Raw genomic sequence first — 22462 nt, forward strand, 5'->3', positions numbered from 1 at the left:
AAAAGAAAAGGAAAACACTACAGAATAATTATAAACACTTTTTCATTCATAAAATAAAATAAAAAATAAACAATTTCAGCAAGAGGCCATCTCATACCCCTTGGATGGATAAGAAACATTTATGAAGCTTAGATTAAAGGATGGGCTTTGCATTTGTCCAATACGTAAGAAGAAGAACAAATTAGAACATTTAATGTGTAACTACAGTTGCTTGAGTGGCCTGAGAAAGCGTCGACTTTCGGTAGCGGTAAAAAGAAAGCTAATGAGCTAGTTTAAACAACATAAAATGCTTGTCTACTCATTTAAGGAGTTATATCAGTGTGAATTTACAACACAGAAGTACTTTCCATACAATAGCAAAAAGGATCTGTTTTGTAAAAAAATAGTCAGTTTTTTAGCCATTTACGAAGACATTTACGAAGCTTAGATTACAGGATGGGCTCTGCATGTATAAGAAGAAGAAGGACAGAGGAAGGAAGAAGAAGAAGACATTTCCAATGTCTAAGAAGAAGGACAAATTAGAACATTTAATGTGTAACTACAGTTGTTTGAGTGGCATGGGAAAGCGTAGCCTTTCGGTAGCGGTAAAAAGATAACAAAACAGCTGGTTAAAATAATAAAAGTATTTGTCTAGTCATTTGAGGAGGTATATCAGCGTGAATTTGCAACACGGAAGTACATTCCATGCAATAGCAGAAAGCATCTGTTTTGGAAAAAAAAGTTACTTTTTTTCATCCATTGCTGTTAAACACTTCTAACTACCCCCAACCCCTAAACAGCATCCTAAAATAAAAAAAATATTGTTTGTATAAAAAACGTTGGTTAAACAAAAACTAAACAATGAAAAGCAGGCTAAATAAGTACAAAGGGAAGGACATCATAAGAAACAGCAGTGTTTTAGATCTAGGGGGGAGCCCAAGGCCTGCTATAAACATGCTTGATCAGACAAGAGGGCAGAGTTTTTTTTTGGGGGGGGAATTTCAGGAGGGGCAGCTTTGATGAGAAAGAACTCCAGGTGAGGGGAGGGGGGACAGGAGAGGGAGAACCAGATCTGGGAATTACGCTAAAAATATAAGTATTATCTACAAAAACCTTTGGGAGTGGGCCCAGGCTCTCTGGACAAAATCCTACCTATTAGGAAAAGAGTCAAAATCTATTTCGAAAATACTTTACAGTACTTGATGAATAGAATTTCATTTTACGAAAAAATAAGCACATTGATAAATACAAAAATATCAGCATTCGGAGGCTCTTTAATCTCAAATCATAGACTACAAGAAGATAAATCGCATAATGCCCATTTTTAGATCATATCTTCCGGATAAAAACAACTTTTTGCGCTTATGATTGTCAAACTGTTTTCATTAATACATATTTAAATTGTTATGCATATCAGGCACCTATGCACAACTTAGTAGTACGAAAAGAAAAATAAAAGTCGTAGTATTGTTTAGATTAGCCCTCGCTGAATCGCTTGCTTTATCAGTTATGAACCTAAATCATTTATGAGCCTTTATCAGTTATGAACCTAAATCAGTTATGAATCTTTATCAGTTATGAGCCTTTATCAGTTATGAACCTTTATCAGTTATGAGCCTAAATCAGTTATGAGCCTTTATCAGTTATGAACCTAAACCAGTTATGAGCCTAAATCAGTTACGAGCCTTTATTAGTTATGAGCCTAAACTAGATCTGATATGAAAGCAAAAAGCTTTTAGGAAGGGCGAGTAGATACGACTTATAGGGACGCGACTTTGATAGAAAACAAATAATTGGAAATTTATAGGATGACATAATAGGAAAAGCCCCAAAATCAAGAAAATTACTATGGAGCGGGTGAGAGTGGGGGAGGCTCAAACGCTACTGCTAGCTTATATACTGGTTTGGATATAAGCTAGCAGTAGCTTATATCCAAGCCAGTAGTAGCTTATATCCATAGCAGCCTCCCCATAGGGGGAGGCTGCTATTGATCGCTGAAGCCTATGCAGGATTGAGCTATTTCCGTGTCAATTGTTAAATTTTTATTTCTAATCCCATTGAATTCCTTTTAGAGCAAAACTAAGAGTGCAATCCTATACTTTTTCTGACTCAGGGAAGGATTTTCTATCAATTTATCATCCAAAAAAAACAAACAAAAAAAACAAGCCTCTGTCAAGCTAAGAAAAAAAATATCACCAGGTTTTAGCGCAAACTGCAGCTTGTATAAACATGAAAAGTATGGTCAAGTCAATGAAAATATTCTTCCAAAGAGATTTGATCAAATGACTGGTTTGCCAAAATCATTGCAACAAAACCTACTTTCTTTCTTTTCTATTTTCCGTTTAAGTTTTCTGTAAATGATTTTTCTCCTTTTTCCTTTATTTGAGTCTTATTCATGCCAATGAGTGATGTCAACTTTTCTTTTACCAGCTATTAAACAAATCCCTCTGGGTTTTCCCTACAGAAGAGCAAACTAGGTTGCGGAATTTTGTTCATACCCCCTCTCTCGCTCTCTCTCTCTCTCTCTCTCCTTCTAAGTGTTGCTTAAAACTTTCTTCTCAATTTTGAAGCACCTTCCCTTCCCCACAAAAACTTTTAATATCAGACTATTGACCCTATGATTCACAGGTTTAACCTGGAATCAGAAAACATCCCCTTGAAAAGAAGGAGGGATGGGTAGCTCCAATAATTCAACTTTAGAAAAACTTTCAAGCATATTGAATGTTTGCGTATTTTACGTAAAATATTGGTAGGTGGGAAAATCTTTGCAAAATTCATGCGAGAGGTGAAAGGGATATGTGCTCCCATTATTTTGCCTGTAAACAGGTACGCCTATAATGATAATACCGACTATAAATACAGGTTGCTAAAACTTGGGGGGGGGGGTAGGCTGCTATGGATCGCTGAAGTTCAAAGAATACAAAAAAAACGTATTTCTTCTCTTCATAGTCCGAGAACAGTAAGAAATAAATTAGTCAGAAAAAAAATATTTATCACATATATAATATAAATAAGCAAAGATATATGATAGCAGAAATGATCTATGTAATATCATATAAATTCATATTTATCCTGGGGAGAGGAAGATCCAGAAACGGAAAAGCTTTAATTAATAGGGTTATATTTTATAATTTTAAGGGAGGGGTCCTATTTTCCAATCTGAGGGGTAATTTTCCCTTGTCCCGCCCTTCCCCTGCACTCAGGTGCATGTCAATAGCACTGTTTCAAATTAAGCTTATTTAGCTAGAATTATATTGTAGAATTTAATCCCGTCATAGTTAAACTGTCATCCCAATTACAGATGATTTGATCACTGTCTTCTTCCTGACATTTTCCACCCTGAAATATCTTGTGGATATTTGTAATTTCATTGGCTTTAGATATGCTGTCAAATAATAAAAGTCCAGAAAAAAAACTATAAATTATCTGAAAACTGCTAACCTTAGACCGAAGCTTTAGCTACCTTATATCGGCTATCACATATGACTTTTTAAGGAGATAGGGGGGGAGCTAACAACATAAGGCTTAGTAAAATAAAAGCCATTTTGTACAAAATATTGTACAAAAAAAAATTGTACAAAATACAACAGGCCCAATAGAAAGCAACGGCCAATCGTTGGCACTCTGCATTATCTCTTTTCCTTACAAGAAAATTCACAAGAATAATTACGAAAAAATTAATCCTCAAAGGGATTTTATTTAGGAAGGACCGTTGTTTTGTTAAAAATAGTCCTTATTTGATTTTTTGAAAATAGTGAATAGCGGAATAGAATTTTAATCATTATCAATTACCTTACAATTACCTTGCAATTACCTGTTCTTTCCTTTATTTTCATAATAAAATTCACCCTTGGATGGTAAACTGTCCGCAAAAATTACGAAACAAGAGCGTAAATAACACATAAACAAAAAACATTATTCGATCATCTATTAAATTCGATGATTGAATTAAGATTTTTTCTATTTCGAAAGACCGTTTCTTCAAATTTTTAATTCCTGTGCTTTATAAACTTTAATAATGTATTTCAAGTAATAAGTAGGTCGAAAGAATTAATGTTCAACTGGTTATTTTATGAGATTCACAATAGATTCAATAAACCCAAGGCCCAATCATCAAAGCCTAGATAGTTTTTGGGTTGAGCTTTCTAATGATTTCGAAATGAGGCATTGGTTTTCTATCTAGGGTCACTGCTTAATATTTATACTGTACAAATATCAACAGAGTAAGGCAAATACACATGCAATTTCTAGACTGAACTTAATGCTAAAGACTACAACTGTGGCTAAAATTTTAAAAAAGGTAAATAGTTCTTATTTTATTCGAAGGTTCACTTAGACTCCGCTTATTCTTCCTGTCTTAGAAGCACGAATATATTCAAAATTGAAAAAGCTACTAAAAATGAAAGAAAAAGCATTTAACATCTAAAAACAAAATAAAAACAGCTTACGACTTGTTGATTCACGAGATGGGCGATGAACTTCGAAGCCGAAATACACGCAGTCTTGTCATTGCGTTTGAAACCACGTTTAAATTGAAGTAACAATCGTTTCAGCATCAGCTCGCCAATGTTAGGAAACTGAAATAATAATAATTCAACCTATAGAAGCTCTTCCTTCAATTTTGTTTTTCTTTCAATCAACATTGACAGATGCATCAAATCTTCAATTGATCACATCAGCCATGTTTATTTACCTTGAAAACTAATAATATTAGAAAGAGGTAGGTTTCTCCATCACAGTTTCACAGAGTGTCCTCTTCAGAAATATTTTGCCATCTAGTCAAAACGACCCAGGCCCCCTTAAGCTTTATAAACTAGACAGTTTTATTGGAAATCACTAGTATTATTCTAATAGACTATTAACAAATTTTAGTGACTTTACAGTAACTTAATTTTTTTTTAAATAAAGAGCTTTTTTTTAAGTCTTAGTTTCTTTTAGTTCACGACTAATTTTGGGAAAGAATATGCAGTTCAGTTCCACTTGTTTTTCTAAGTCTCAGTGCCATTATCGAATTCAAATGTTAACAAACAAACGACGCCAAGTCCAAAACTAACAAGGGAATAATCGCACCAAAAACTTTTAAGGAAAATGATCGAGTCTTGTTGGAATACTGGGAGACGGAACAACGGCAAGCTACTAGTATTATCGCTTCACGCTTTGGCTCTTGAGCTAAATGCCTGCATTTGTAGCACATAGTTGGGGGGGGGGGCGAGAGATAATCAGTTTTCAAATAAAACATCAGGTGACAGTTATTATTGAGCAAACTGAAAAAACTGAAAGAAGAAAATTGGCTTGTTTAGCTAGCTTTATCCATAAATACAAAAAAAAAACATTTACTAACATATCCAACACGAGCTAAATCTTTAGAACTACTACTACTACTGCTAACAACTCACCGCAGCACCAAACCGCCTGAGGTCAAGACAGCTACGCACGCTCCTCCTCCATCCCAATCTATTCAAAGTCTCCCACTTTACAGCCTCTCAGAAAATTCCTATTTCCTTTAAATCTCTCTTTATGATATCCTCCCACCCCAGACGAGGATGACCTGCTTTCCGTTTAGCCCTAGACGGTTGTCCGACAAGGACGATCTTTGGCAATCTATCAACCTTCATCTGCAGAACGTGTCCTAGCCATCTCAACCTTCCTTTCATTATAGCCCTAGAAAGCAGGATCGACCCACATTATTCGTACAGCTTCCTGTTTGAGATACGGTCAACAATATTTGTGCATTCATTACGCTATGTGTATACTTATTCACTTACATGATTGAGATTTTACATACGGGAGAAAACTAAAAACAAATTTCCTTTGCTCTTTTCAGAAATAAAACTACAACTTGGTTTTTGCTTATTTTTATTGAAAATAGACTTGAAATATATTTCAGATTTGTAAACGCTGATTTTTAGCAACACATAAGCAAGGGAATATTTTAATAGATTATAATCAGCGAGGATTGATAACACTAAAAAAAGAAAAACGAAAAAAAAACAAGTGGCTAATGCATGGGAAAATCTTTAAAGCAATAGTGTCTTTAACGATTTGTCTGGACCTCAGCAAGCCTTTGCAGCTATAATAAAACTATTAATAAATATAGATAAAAAACAGTTTGTTAAGACTGTTAGTAAAAAGCAATATTAAAACTAAAAGCGAACAGAAATTATTCCGTTTACGAAGGGGACTACCCCTTCATCGACCTTTACGCTAAAGTCTTTGAGAACTTTAGAAATGCTTCTCACTAAAATCCAACGGCCCTCATGTTTGAGCAGTCTTTCCTAAAGAATTGTGACAAAATTCTAACTTTAGCGTAAAGAGCGGGGACTAAAGCAGGGGTATCCCCCTCATATACAGTACAATTTCTGTTGGTTTTAAGTTTTAATGTTACTCTTTACTTTTAGTCGAAAAAACTTGCTTTTGTATGTAATTTCTCACCGTTTTTCAAATCTTGCCACAAAATCCCCGTTCCTCCCTCCCCGTGTAAAATTTCCCTATGAAACTTTCCAGGGGCTATTTTGGGTTATGTCACCCCCAAAGACATAGTTATTGGACATTTCAACAATGCCGAATCGAACGGCTATCTCAAAATTTTGATTAAGATTGCTTGACTTTATGGGAGTATTTCTAATCCTATTTTTCAAAACTTTAGCAAAATTTTCTCAAGCTCACAGCTTTTGATGGGTAAAACTAAACTTAATGAGTTATATATGATTGGAATTAGCATAAAAAGCTAATTCTTTCGCTGCATCAATTGTTATCAAAATTCCGTTTTATATAGTTTCGCTTGGACGGAGTCACTTCTTACTTACAGTCCGTTACCACGGACTTTTTAATAAAACTTAATATTTCTTCAAAATTTCTTCCATTTATTTTGGATTGTTTGATGAAGATGATGGAACTTGGTCTTGTATCCCTGATGAAGTAGAGAAAGTTAACGATTAGAAAAAGAAATCAGAATATTCAATGATTGAAACAAATAAGCTTACGATTCACCATTAAATTGTTTTTTTTCACACAAGAAGTGATTTAGAGTTGTCGACCTGAATGAAACCATAACAAATCATAACAAGCTCTATCCAACAAAAATTATTGGGCCTATTCTATTTCAACAGCACCAAGCAGAGTAAACCCTACCAGTCTCCCTTTTCCTTGCCAGTATCACTGATTACATGGGGGGAGGGGCTTGTCTAGAAATAAATCATTATTAATGATAATTCATTATTTATTATTATGTTCGCTCCAAGACAGCGGATATCACGAAATTATAAGCAAATTGCATTACACTAAGTGCAGAACTGACGAAAATGTTAGCCATTTTTATGTATTGTAACTTTATAACATTAATTTACACACAGTTTAGGAGCTGAATTTGTTGTTATTTAGGCTGAAGGTAATAACAATATGAACATTATTGGTAACTGAGTTCTGGACTACAACAATAATTTCAATTATCAATTTAAAAAGACATGGATTAACCTTTGTGGAGGATTTAAAAAGCATACCTTTCTTTAATGAAAAACAAACTTTCCTTCCCCTATTTGCAACAAACTATTTGCAACAAAAGAAAAAAGGATTTTTTTTTCCTAAGAATTTCCTAAGGACATGGATTAACCTTTGTGGAGGATTTAAAAAGCATACCTTTCTTTAATGAAAAACAAACTTTCCTTCCTCTATTTGCAACAAAAGAAAAAAGGATTTTTTTTTCTAAGAGATTTGTAGCTACTGATGACAGAGAATTAACTGGGGAGACTAATCCAAACTAAACCTAAGTGGTGCTAATATAGTCAAGGAACTTACGCAGGCTAATCGTGTTTATATTCAGTTACAATTACTGATTTTCGACTGAGATCTTTTATTCAAAATTCTTAAATATGTAATTAATGACCTGACAATATTTTCCAATATACCAGTCAACATAAAAAACCTCTAGTAAACAAAAATTAACCAAGGTATAACGAAGCGACATCCTTTTTCTGAATCTAAATTACATTGTTTCAATGGAGAAAAGCCAGGTACACACTCAGGCCCGACAAAGGATCTTTGTGCCCAACTCCACCTAAATTTCCCGATGTTTACATTTCTTCCTATGTTTTCTGCACATCTGCTTCTATTTTAGGGATTTTTCCCTAAACTTTTTTCCTTCCCTTCCCCTTTAAGGATTTTCCCCTTCCCCTTTAAAGATTAATCCCTTCCACAGATATGAATTACAGGAATGATTCAAGTCAATCATACAGTGAAAACTTTTCAGGCAGCAAAAGTGAAATAATTCTATGACATTTTACCTTCTTTGGTAAATTTTGTGTCCTAGAGATTTTTCCCTGCATATTTTTCCTTCTCTTCCCCCTTAAGGATTTTCTCCTTCCCCTTGCAAATATTTTCCCCTGCCCCAGATATGTATTACAGGAATGATTCAAATCATTGATGCAGTGAAAATTTTCAGGTCACAAAAGTGAAATAATTCTACGAGTTTTTACCTTATTTGGTAAATTTTGTGTCCTAATTCTTCTTCCTAGGAAAGCTAGCTTTTCACTGAGTCATAGCCTTCCTGAAATAAATTATTTAACTCCCTGATATTGCTCCATCCGTATAACTCAATCTACGTTTCAAAACGGTAAAACTTCATTAATTGATTAATTACCAAATACATAATAGCATGCGCATACTAACCTTTGTATTAATGATGGCCACCAAAGCAGCATATACATGTGTAAATGACTCAGACGCAGCCTGAGCTTGCATGATAGAACGGGTGAGGAGACCCCTCCCTCGAATGATGTTGTGCTTAAACAGCTCACGGACTATAGAAGCGATATTGGCCACATTAACTTTGTTGATTAGACCATGAATGGCTTTCTTCAACACCTCCCAGGCGATACGCTGATATGCAGGGCTGTAAAAAAGAAAGAAAAACTCAGAATTATGCAAGTTATTATTTAATTAGTTACAAATTATGTCACATTTTCTTTTTTATTATTATTAACAGAACACAAAGGAAGCTTGAATTGCAAATTTTCAGTTCCATTTTCTAATGTAAATTCTTTTTCTTTTTTGCTAACGCAAATAACTAATAATACACATAAAAACATACAGTACTCGAAAAGTTAAGAAATTTCAAAAGATAATAATCAAACTCTTTTTCTTATTTATATTAACTTACTAATCTATTGGTAGTAAAGAGCCATAAGCCTCCAATGCATTACTATTTTTCCAATGCCATTTCATATGGAAGGGATGGTCTAAGAAACTTCCGAGAGAGTTAATTCGATTGGAAACTGAAAATTCTAGTGCCCTTTAAAAAGTCAAAAGTAATTGGAGCACAAATAGCGCCTTCATCTTACCGTTTTTTCTAGTTCCAAATACATTCGATCAGTAGCCTAGAAATTCATACGATCAACATTCTGAGTCAGCCATTTTGCTCAAAGTATTCGAAAGGCCCAATAAATATGTTTCCAAGAATGACAAGACCCTACAAAGCCCAAGGAGAACGGGCTGTCAATAATGCAAATTGGCAATTGTTTTAACATGTTTTATAACGGAAAATTGGGGCTTGTGCAATATCTAAGGAACAGCTAAGGGTATAAGTTGAAAATATTTAGGGAATATTGAGAGAGATACTGAACTACATCAAAAGACACGAAAAAAAGATGCATCTACAACATCTTAAAAACAGCCAAGAATATTAAGCATTAATTTTCAGGAAATGTTGAACTAAATCAGAAGCCATTGTGTGCATCAACGTTATCTAAAGGGCGTGCCGGCAATAATTCAAGAACAACTAAAATATTAAGTTGGAAGTTCCAGGGAATGTTGAGGAGCAGGTTGAACTAGATCAAAAGACACAATATCTATCCAGGTTGTCAAAAGGGTGTGTCAGCAATATTTCAGGAATAATTGAGGGATGAAAATTTGAGGAAATGTTGAGAGGGATGTTGAACTACATCGAAAGACATAATTTACATCCAGGTTACCTAGTTAACTAAAGAGCCCATTTGAAATATTTTAGAAAAAAACTAAGATTAAAAGCTGAAATTGTCAGGGAATGTAGAAGGAGGAAATGAAATAAATTAACAACCAGGTTGTCTAAAGGGCGTATCATCAAAATCTTAGAAACGGCAAAGGATATTAAGTTGAAATTTTCAGGGATTGTTGAATTAAATCAAAAGATACTATGTGCATCCAAGCTATCTAGAGGGCGTATTTACAATATTAGATTAACGGCTAGAATATTAAGCTGACAGTTCAGGGAATGTTGAGGGGGAGGGGGTGTTGAACTAAATGAATAGACATAATATCCATCCAGATTGTCAAAAGAATGTCAGCAACATCTCAGGAAAAGCTAAGGGTATTAAGTCGAAACGTTCAGGGAATGTTAAGGGGATGTTGAACTAAATCAAAAAACACTATGTGCAACCAAGTTTTCAAAAGAGCGTTTCTGCAATATCTCAGGAACAACTAAGGGTATTATGTTGTACGTTTCAGGGAATGTTTAGTAAAATATAGAACTAAATCGAGGTATATAGGCATCCAAGTTGTCAAATAGCAAATCTAAAATATCTCAGGAACGGCTAAATGCATTACCGTAAACTGAGTAGACTTTGGACCAAGGAGGTAACTTTGGACCAAAGCTGAAAAAAAAGATATGAATGGCTTGGGCTCCAAAATCTGAGAAGTTGCAGTTCCAGTTTTTTTCTCAATCAAGAAAGTTCATAAGGTAAAGTCTTGCACCAGTTATCTTTGAATTTGCTCAAGTTGTTTGGCTTAAAAAAAAAATTGTGTTACAAGTGAAGTTTTGGCAAATTTTACTTCCTTTTACAAATTGCATCAGCTCTGGACTTATCAATTGACTGGTGTTATTTTTTTTCAGGTCAGCGTGTTCCTGGACATCCTGTCAGCAAAAAAACTCAAAGAAATCAATCCTATCACTGAATGAGGACCAGTGAGAGAAGAAAATCTGGAAATGATCATTTCCAGAAGTCAAAATGGGGTAACTTTGTACCAACACAAACTTTAGCTAACATTTGCCTTTTCTTTGTAGGTTAAGAGCTGAAGATGCCACGCAAGCACAAAAGACAGCCAGGAAGTCGGAGGTATGTTGACTATAGTACAGAAACACTTGAAAAAGCATTACGCGATATACAGCACAACCGTATGACGACACACGATGCAGCTAAAAAGTACTAAATACCCCAAAGCACCCTGATGAACAAACTTCATAAGCAGCATACTGGTAAAACTGGCGGTCCAACCGAGCTGTCTGCCCAAGAAGAAAGTTATTTTGTCCATACTGTGATCACCTTGTCAGAGGCAGGCTTTCCTCTTGATCGCTGTGACCTCTGCTATCTAGTGAAAGCATATTTGGACAGGACTGGGAAGAAAGTGAGGCGATTTAAAGACAATCTGCCAGGAGAAGAGTGGACCAAGAGTTTCATCTTCAGACATGATGAGTTAACTGAACAATTTGCAAGCAATATAAAGCACACAAGAGTGCAGATTGGACCTGAAGTGCTCAACAATTACTTTGACCACCTTGAAAAGGAATTAGATAGCATTCCACCAGGTAATATAATCAATTTTGACAAAACAAACTTAACCAACCACCCAGGCTCAAAAACAATTCTGACAAAAAGAGGTTCAAAGTACCCAGAGCGGGTGCTAAATTCGTCAAAAGCCTCAACGATGATCATGATAACAGGGACAGCTGCTGGTGAACTGCTGCCACCTTATGTGATTTACAAAAGTGAGGGGATGTGGACATCCTGGGTCGAAGGAGGACCAGCTGGTTCTCGATATAATCGCACCAAGTCTGGTTGGATTGACCTGACTTGCTTTGAAGACTACTTTCTTCAGTTACTCATGCCAGTATTAAAGAAAAAGCCAGGCAGAAAAGTTGTCATCTCTGACAACCTTTCATCCCACATCAGCATTGATGTTCTCAAGGCTTGCAAAGAGAACAACATTGCATTTATCTCACTCCTGCCTAATTCAATGCATTTGACGCAACCCTTAGATGTCGCATATTTTCGACCAATGAAAATGAAATGGCGACAAATACTTCTGAGGTACAAAACCAAAAAGAATGGATCGCCAGTTGGCATACCGAAGGCTGATTTTCCGAAATTGCTGAAAGAAGTGCTACAGTGTCTCGAAGAAGGAAATGGAACAGAAAATATGAAAAGTGGTTTTAAAAAGTGTGGAATATATCCTCTGAACAGAAACAAAGTTCTTCAGCGCCTTCCCTCATGCTTTAATGCAGATACAACCAACACAACTCAAGTGTTGAACAATACTGTGATAGACTATCTGAAGGAGCTAAGGCACGGAAATGAGTCAGCAAAGACTACAAAACGAAAAAAGGTAAACGTCCCTACTGGAAGAAGCTATTTGGTTGAAGATATTACCAGTACAGGCAGGATGTCCAATGAACAATCTGGTGATAGCTCTGATGAAGAAGAGCTTCTCAGAATATTAGAAAAACAGGGCAAGGAAAGTTGTACAAAAAAGCGGAAGAGCACCAGTGATACAACTAATGGTCTGAACCAGAATCTGCAACTGAAAGTGGGAAATTATGTTCAGTTTGTTTATGAAGGGGAGAAATTCCCTGGCATGATCATTGAAGAAAAGAACAGAAGTTTCAAAATCAAGTCAATGCAAATGGTCAGACCCAATATTTGGAAATGGCCTGACCATGACAATATTGAAGACTACCCGGTGACCGACATGAAAATACTCAAAGAACCAGAGCCAGCTCCTGGTGTGTCTTCAACTAGGCTGACCAGATTTATATTTGTGGACTTCTGAGATTGTTTCTGTTCTTCAGTCAAATTTTATTTAGCTTAGTTTGCGTTTTTATATGTGAAGATGAGAAGTTACTTTAATCCCAAAGTTCCAGAATCAATGCCAAATTTATGCTAATTTTTTTTAAAATAAAGTTTGTGGACCAAAGTAAACCCTGTTTACACACGTCTTTGGTTTCTCATTAGCAAGATACGCTGGTGCAATGTCACCCCGACCATTGGGGTGAGATTGGACCATAAACAATTAAAAAAAAAAGATAGGAAAAAAATCAAATTTTTTTTTTTTCATTACTTCATGTTTTCTAGAGACTTAGTTGCACCTTTTCTGAAATTTTTAGCTGTTTCTGTCAAAAATTAGAGAATTTGTGAGCTAAAAACCCCAGAAAGTGGTACAAAGTCTACTCAGTTTACAGTATGTTGATATTTTCCGGGAATTTGGGGGGATGTTGAACAAAATTAAAAGACATTATGTACATCAAGCTTGTCCAAAGGGAGCATCTGCAATATTTCAAGAACGGGTAGAATATTAAGTTAAAACTTTCAGGGAATGTTTTGCTAAATCATAATATGTTGAGGGGGATGTACCTACAATACCTCAGGAATGGCTATAAATGTTCAGTGAACTTTTAGGAAATGTTTAGGGAGAAGTAGACCAAAAATCAAAAGACACTTTGTACATCCAGGTTGTTAAAAAGGCGCATCCGCAATATCACAGAAACAACATAGTATTCAGTTGAAACTTTCAGGGAATGTTTAAGTAAATCAAAAGACACTGTGTGTATCCAGGCTGTAAAAAAGGGCATCTAAGGAATAGCAAGGGGTAATCAGTTAAAATGCTCGCAAAATGTTGAACTAAATCTAAAGACACTATGGGCATCCAGGCTTGTAAAATGGCCATAAAATGAAAAAGATATTTATATATTATCATAAATAAACTTTAGCCATAAATACGACCATAAAACAATTTCTAAAGGTTGTTTGCAGAAAAAGTTTTTTTACAGAAAAGTAAGGAGCTCTATGATTAAAGTTCTATAGTAATTCAAACTTAAAGCGACCTGAATTTACTATCAATGACTACATGATACCAAGATCCGACAGAAATCAAAACAAATAAACACATTAAACATAAATACAATAGATACTAATGTAAACGAATAAATAGATCCTAAAACGAGTAAAAACTAAAATGGATAACTACTTAAACATAGAAGCGACAGAAATTGCCACAAACAGGAGAAGGGCTGCTGCCCCCCTACACTAAACCTTCTAAGGACTATTACGTCATTTGTGCTTTACTGAAAACCAAATATTTTTTTTTAATTTCTCAAGTATTATAAAACTGAAAATTCCAAAAATACTTGTTAAATAAAATAAAGATTTCCAGGATATAAAATCATTTGACATTAATACATTCATTTTATTTTTATTAGTTTTGTCCAGTCATCTTGATTATAATAGTGATTTTACGTCATTTTTTATAATTTGTTTCTGTTTTGACAAAAAAAAAAACCTCTCAAAATACAAACAGTTATTATAATATTTGATATGTTTAATTATTTTAGTTTCCGCTCCTTTTCGGTTTTATTTATTCATTGATGGCAACTCTTGGTCGTTTTAAGTTTGATTTACTGCAGGAATTTATTTTTGCTTGTCTTAGGTTTTCAAATCTTTACTTTTCTTTTAAAAACATCTTCTTCAAAAACATTTTCTTTTTAATTAGTTTGGAGATAGAGCTATTAGTCTTTTTACACTGACTTTTTTTTGCCTTTTTTCTATCCTGGCAACTCTCATTTTCCCTTTGAATATTTCAGGTGAATATTTTATTAGCCCCTTTTCTTGTTTGCATACCCTGCAGTAAGTTGTTTCCTTGTTACCCTTTCACTTTTTTTCAACGGCTAATTCCTTTTTTTATTAAATACGAACTGTGAAATGTTTATTAGTGATAGGCGTCTTTAGAACACATTTTGTCTAGAGTCTTTAGTTTAAATGTAATTATGCTAACCTTGACTTGTCCCCTATTTGTTGTTGCATGAGCCTCAATTTAGCTGGAGGAATATAAGCACCTCCTGTTCTAGTTGTCAGCATTTCAACCTGTTTTGTTTCAGCCAATGTTGCAGAATCTTCAGGCTTCTTTCCTTCTTTGTCGAATTTTGACTTTCCTTGAGCGGCATCATCACTAGCATCCTCTTTTCTTGCTTCATCTCCTTCTGTATTTTTATCCCAATATCTTCCACCAATCTTTACCGGCGTTCTATCTCGACTCCTTTCTGGGGACTGCAGAGTTTCCATATTGGCCTTCCAATAGCCCTCTGGTGAAACAGACCTTGGCTGATCTAGGTCCAAGTAGTCTGAACTGCGCTTTAATTCTTTGTACTTTCTTCTCTTCCTTGTTTCCTTACTACTTAAGCCTTCATCCGATCTTTCACAGCTAACACGCCCCCGCTTAGCTCCCTCGCGATCCACAACAGATTTGTCACATTCATCGCTTCTCTTCTGGTGGGTATTCTTTTCTTTTTCCTTAGAACCTTGTTCAGTCCTTTGTCTGGTCCTTGTCTCCACATCTCCTCGATCCCGATGCTCTGTTTCATATTTTTTTGTCTTTCCTGATTTAGGAGGTGCTGCCGATTTTGTCAGGTCAGTTCCGACATCCATAATGCTACTCATATTTCTTGCTTTCGTTTCATCTAGAGTCTTTACTTTTTTCTCTTTGATTTCACTCCTGTTTTTGCTCCTCTTACTAATGCTCATTTCTTTAGCATTGTTTGGATTCACTCCTTTTTTCCGTTTACGTTCATCATCATAACTTTCCTCTGAGCTTACTGATGATGAGTCATATTTTTGTTTCTTCCTTCTTTTTTTTCTATCTTGCTTCTCTGATTTAAGTTTTTCTTTCCTGTTGTACTCGCTATTACTAGTTCTTCCTTCTGAGGATGAAGAGTCAGATTCATCTGCCTTACTTTTGTCAAGAGTTTTTCTTTTCATTGAATTACTTTTCTTATGGACTTCATCAGAAGAAGAGGATGTGTCATTTGAAGAATCACTACTAGATGAAAAACTTTCATGTTGTTTCCTTTTGGACGAAGGAGGCATTCTTATCTGCAAGTAAAAAAAAAAATACATCAAGACTTCTAGACAATTGGAATAAGTTCCTAGAATAAGCAAAAGTTAGAATAAGCTAAATAAGCTCCTAAAATAAGCAAAACCACAAAAATAAATATATATTTCTTGAAAATACCTTGTCATAAGAATTAAAAAATACTATTAACTTACCTATGTAATTCAAAGGGACATGTGTATCCCACGAGGAAAATTTTGAAGATTTTAGCATAACAAGGCTTTTTTGTTATTTCAAACATCTGCCTAACCCTTTGCTGTGCACGCCTGCAAACTTCAAACATGATTTTCCCAATAAGGTAAATGCTAAATGCATGTCCCTACAAAGCTTAAAACGGAAACTGAATTCAACTCAATATATATCAGTCCTCTAATAAACCAGCAGTATGTCTCCTATTTTAGATCCTCAATCTAGACTTTTCGGTCCCGGGCACGAGGAAGCAAAGTGATGAAAAGGGAAACAAAGTTCTTTTCTGCATTGATTCGCTAAATATCATAATTTAGCTGATCATAATATGTTCGACCAGAGGTGTTTTTTTGCAGGAAAACTGTGTTCATTGTCATTTTTGTTCCCTAAGTTATCTTTCTTATCTAGTACGTTTTAGGCAACTATTTTTCAATTTTTCCAGAGAAGCCATTCGAAATGCAACAATTTAAGAACTGGTTTCATGAGCATAAGAACTAGAAAGATATTCTTTTATTTATCTGTTTTAATTAGGCTACATCGTTTGCCATTTACCTTTTTGGGATAAGACTTATTTTATCTTCCATTTCTTATACGGTTATTGATATTTCTTGCTTGGATTTTATATACCAGATTTCCTCAAATAAATGTCATTAGTTGATAGAAGATAAGAAGATAAATAGAAGAGTAGGAGATAAATTCACCAACATTTCATTTTGTAATTAGAAGAAAAGAAGTTTGTACCACCTTTATTAATAATTCAACGCAATGTTAAAGAAGTCAAGACAGTTAATTACAAGACCTTCTAGGTCAACGGCCCAGAAACTTACTTTAACCTGGAAGTTATTATTTTGTTTCAGTATATATAGTCTGTTTTAATTTTAATACGTTCGTTTCTCTACTGATGATGATGACTGCCTATGTCATCGAAATATCTAGAGCTTTTGTATGTATTTGTTTCACCATCCGGGTTGCAGCGGTAGCTAGCAACCTAGTAAGAGACGATCACGTCCAATGTTAAGAAATATAAAAACCCATAGTTCCTAACAAAGGAGTCAGATCAAATCAAAAAGTACACCATTAGAGCCGCCTTGTCCGAAACCCCTGTATAGGAAACTTTCTGTCCCTTGGCTTGAACAGCAAGGGAAATATATTGGCTTGAAAATCAAGAAAATTGATTTTAACCACGTTATTCTCCCCAAACGGGATATTTTTTTTTCTTTTCTTTTTTTCTTTTCCACAGATAGCTTGGCAATGGAACATCGTAGAGGGTTGTTCAATAGCTCATTTTAAAGGAAATTAATTGGGTTAAAAACCTTTTGTAACTAAAATAAATTATTTCGAAAAGAGAATAAATTTTTCCACCAAAAACTGCATTTTCGATGTCTTTTCACACTGCAGTCTTTCAAACATAATCGTATACCAGCGGTAAGATTTGAACCCACGCCTCCGAAGAGACTGGTGGCTAACACCAGTGCCTTGGACCACTCGGCCAGGCTGCCTCTCATAAATAAATATATATATGAATTTGGGTTGCAGCAGTAGCTAGCAACCTAGTGAGAGACGATCAGTCCAATGCTAAGAAATATAACAAAACTCCTAAAAATAGAGTTAGGTCAAAACAAAAGTACATCATTAGAATTACCTTGTCTGAAACCCTACTAGATAAATAATGAATGTCATCATAGTTTTATATTAGAGCTATGACGTGAATAGAAAAACACGAAATTATATTGTTGTTTCTGAAGACGTTACACTAAAGAACGATCTCTCTCCAATAGTAACTGATGTGTTACATTAAAAGGCGATCATTGGAATAAAAAGTTATTGCATGCATAGGACTTACTTAGCTACTTGATCGTTTGAGGTTCGTCTCTTACTATTTCAAAGAAGAAAAAGCCGTAGGCTTTTTCCTGTTTGTAATATTTTCCTGTTTTTTATCGGGATTACAGCGGTATCCGGGTTGCAGCGGTAGCTAGTAACCTAGTAAGAGACGATCACGTCCAATGTTAAGAAATATAAAAACCCATAGTTCCTAACAAAGGAGTCAGATCAAAACAAAAAGTACACCATTAGAACCGCCTTGTCCGAAACTCCTGTATAGGAAACTTTCAGTCCCTTGGCTTGAACAGCAAGGGAAATATATTGGCTTGAAAATCAAGAAAAGTGGCAGCTACTACAACATTCTGCCTAAACAGGATATTTTTTTCTTTTTTCTTCTTTTCCACAGACAGCTTGGCACTGGAACATCGTAGAGGGTTGTTCAATAGCTCATTTTAAAGGAAATTAATTGGGTTAAAAGTCTATAGTAACTAATTACATTAAAAGACGATCATTGGAGTAACAAACCATTGCAAACATTAGATTTAGTTAGCTACTTGATTGTTTGATTATCCGGGTTGCAGCGGTAATCACGTCCAATGTTAAGAAATATAAAAACCCATAACTCCTAAAAATTATAATAAAGACCGAACTCTTGCCTGTACTAACTGTACAGTTATATAAACGATCGGTATAGTTAATTTTAAAATTAAAGGACGCTCCACCAAGATTAAAACTCAGATTACAGGCTTTAAAGTCCTAAGTGCTAACCATTACACCATGATCCTAAGTGCAGTGGTAGCGGTAGCATTCAGTTCAGAATCGCTAATGTGATTATGTAAACTGAAAAAAACATTTACGGTGCTTGAGCAAAAGTTTTAATGTTTTAAATCAAACTAGAAATATACAGGTTCGAACGGTTTTCCGGGTTACAGCGGTATCTAGCAACCTACTAAGAGACGATCACGTCCAATATTTGGAATAATACGTAAGAAACGATATCTCAAATATTAAAATAATCGTGGTTACAGTAGTAGCTGCAACCTAGTAATAGACGAGTACGTCCACTAGTCACAAAAATGAGCAACTAGAGCCGAAATGGTTGAATAATGCATATTATTTGGCAAATTTTTACAATAGAGAACGAACTATAACCTATATTATCTGAAAGGTTTGTATGGGGTATTTGGAGGTGTTATTATAGTAAGAACAGACATATCTTTTAAAGTCATCCAGGTTGCAGCAGAAGCTAGTAACCTAGTAAGAGACGATCACTTCCAATTCTAAGAAATCTAATAACCTATAACTCATAAAAATAGAGTCAGATCAAAACAAAAAGTACACCTTTAGAACCACCTTGTCCCAAAACCCCTGTATAGAAAACTTCCTGTCCTTTGGCTTTAACAGAAAGGGAAATGTTGTATTAAAGGAGGAACTTTATCCCGTAACAATGGAAGTATTGACTATAGCCCAAAACAGTTGATTATATAAAATATCCGTATGGTCATAGTTTTATTAGAATTATGAAGTGAATAGAAAAACATTACGTTATGAAGTTACCTCTGATGATATTGGTTGTGACGTTATAGTTATGACGTAAATAGAAAACCGCTTCATTATGACGCTTCCTCTGATGAATTTACCTCTAAGGACATTGGTTATGACGTCATGATTATAATATAACATTCCGTAAGAATACAAAGCTGAAGAACTAATATGGTTTCATCCAAGCAAGCTATGCGTTAGTTAAAAGAAAGGCAGTACTACACAAAACAGCAGAGATAGCATCCTGATAAAAGAAAAGCAAAGGTATTTAATAGACCAGGCGTATCGAGAAGTATATTTATTATCAAAAGCAGCTTCAGAGGTTGGTGAATCGAAATCTAACCAAAGCGCACTAGGTTTTTGGCCCATTTAGGTTCGATTAGGTTTTGATCTATCCACCTCTAGATTAAATGCCCAGCACGTTTCCGCTGTGCCAAGCTGCTCTCGTCAATAGGTGTCATCAAAATGCTTTATGATGTATTTGAGTATAAGCAATTAATTTTTAACACACAAAAAAAGTTCAAAAATTTAAGTTCAGTTCAGAATCGCTAATATTATTATGTAAACGGCAAAAATATTTACGGTGCTTGAGCAAAAATTTTAATGTTTTAGTTCAAATTACACTAAAAGACAATCATTGGAGTAGCTACTTGATTGTTTGAGGTTCGTCTCTTACTATTTCAAACAAGAAAAGCCGTAGGTTTTTTCCTGTTTGTAATCAGTTTATTATCCAGGTTACAGCGGTAGCTAACAACTTACATAAAGGACCGATATGGTTCATCATAATTATAATAAAGAACAAACTCATGCCTTTACTAACTGTAAAGTTATATAAACGATCGGTATAGTTAATTTTAAAATTAAAAAACGCTCCACTGAGATTCGAACTCAGATTACAGGATTTAAAGTCCTAAGTGCTAACCTATTACACCATGATCCGGTTGCAGCGGTAGCGGTAGCATTCAGTTAAGAATCACTAATGTTATTATGTAAACTGCAAAAACATTTACGGTGCTTGAGCAAAAATTTTAATGTTTTAATTCAAACTAGAAATAGACAGGTTCGAACGGTTTTTATAATAAAGACCGATCTGTAGTCCATAGTAACTGAAGTCTTATAAGATACAGTAAAGTCAAATCTGGGTTGCAGCGGTATTATAATAAAGAACGAATATTTTACCGATTATCTACTAATAACCATATATGACGTAAAGGTGACAAGACGTAATATCTAAAACCTATTATGTACTAATAACCGTACATGACTTAATGAGCGACGTGACGTAAAAATTGAAAAAATTAATTTTTATTTTATTTTCGTTTTTAGTTCAGAATCACTAAAGTTATAAACTGCAAAAATATTTATGGTGTCTGAACAATAGTTTTAATCTTTTAATTTAGACTAGAAAAATACCTGAAAATTTAAAAATAGTTTAATTTTTTGCTAGGTTCTTGATACTTGATTCGTGACATAAACATTCAACTAATGGTTACATAATGGTTTCAATCAAGCAATCTACACGCAAGTTAAAAAAAACAGTACTACCAAAAAAACAGAGATAGCATCTTGAAAAGAGAAAAGCAAAGGTATTCAACCGACCATCCGGGTTGCAGCGGTAGCTAGCAACCTAGTAAGAGACGATCACCTCCAATGTTAAGAAATATAAAACCCCCCAACTCCTAAAAAAAGAGTCAGATCAAAACAAAAAGTACACCATTAGAACCGCCTTGTCCGAATCCTCTATAAAGGAAACTTACCGTCCTTTGGCTTGAATAACAAAGAAAATATATTGGCTTGAAAATCAAGAAAATAGACTTTTACCACGTTATTCTCCACAAACGGGATATTTTTTTCTTTCCGCTTGATTTTTCTCCTCAGCTAGCTGGGCACTGGAAAATCATAGAGAGCTGTATAATAGCTCATTTTAAAGGAAATTGCTACTACAACATTCTGCCTAAACGGGATATTTTTTTTCTTTTTTTCTTTTTTCTTTCTTGTTTTCCACGGATAGCTAGGCACTGGGTCCTAGGTTTAGAGCTTCTTTATAAGGTTTAGAGGTTTAGAGCTTCTAATATTCGAAGATTATAGAGTTAAAAATTTTCCAATACCGGGAATCGAACCCATTATAATAAAGAACGAACATTTTACCGATTATCTACTAATAACCATATATGACGTAATAAGTGACATGACGTAATATCTAAAACCTATTGTGTACTAATAACCATATATGAATTAATCTAATAAAATAGCATATCCATATTTAGAACTCTTATTTGTTTGGTACGGTGTTCTCCCTCAAAACTATATATGTGCAACAAAAAAAAAACGAAAATAGGCTAATTCCTCCCCTAATGGGCTCCATGGCCCGAAAACATGGGAAGGGGAAAGAAACATAAAAAATAAATCAAACAAAAAAAAGGGAGCAACCCGATGTCATTCATCACCATCGGTCAATGAGATCAGACGATACAGGACTCCCCAGACCCGTCCATAAATTATAAAAAAAAAGAAAAAAAATGTCACATCAACCTCTTACAACAAACTAGAAAAAATAGATATGTAACAACAATCTTTTACAGCTAACTCAAAAATACAGATAGCACTAATATCAACAAATTAATCTTTTTCCATATTAAATAAAAAACAAGTTTTTGCAACTGAAAGTATGGAGTAACATTAAAACTTAAAACAAACAGAAATTATTCCGTATATAAAGGGGATTGCCCTTTCCTCAAGACCTCGCTCTTTACGAAAAGTTTTTCAGTACTTTTAAAAAAGCTTCTTATTGTAATTAAATGACCCTTGTGTTTCAGGAGTCGTTCTTAAACTGCTCGTTTTAAGTTTTAATGTTGCTCCTTGCTTACAGTTAAAAACTGTAAGCTTTTATTTAATTTCTGATCGTTTTTTTCAAATAATGCTGGGAAATTCTGCCCCTCTCTCTGGAAAATTGCTTTTCCAAGGAAAATACCTCCATGGCAAGTTCATCCTGTGTAAATTACCCCCCCCCCCGGAAAATTCCATCCTA

General features: G+C 34.7%; 1 protein-coding gene across 1 annotated transcript in view; it reads right to left on the bottom strand.

Moving 5' to 3' along the window:
* The window catches only part of ncm (pre-mRNA-splicing factor nucampholin), a 102568-nt gene that overhangs the window by 43619 nt on the left and 36487 nt on the right, over nucleotides 1–22462 (bottom strand). The window contains exons 2-4 of the mRNA XM_089096658.1: nucleotides 14773–15866; nucleotides 8644–8866; nucleotides 4428–4556 (exon numbers count right to left, since the gene is read on the bottom strand). Of these exons, the coding sequence (XP_088952784.1) occupies nucleotides 4428–4556; nucleotides 8644–8866; nucleotides 14773–15860 (1440 nt within the window). The 5' untranslated portion in view covers nucleotides 15861–15866. The remainder of the gene's footprint in view (nucleotides 1–4427; nucleotides 4557–8643; nucleotides 8867–14772; nucleotides 15867–22462) is intronic.

The sequence above is a fragment of the Artemia sp. Qi Xiang Cuo genome, chromosome 11 (genome assembly GCF_049724085.1).
Source record: "Artemia sp. Qi Xiang Cuo chromosome 11, ASM4972408v1, whole genome shotgun sequence".
Taxonomy (NCBI): Eukaryota; Metazoa; Arthropoda; class Branchiopoda; order Anostraca; family Artemiidae; genus Artemia; species Artemia sp. Qi Xiang Cuo.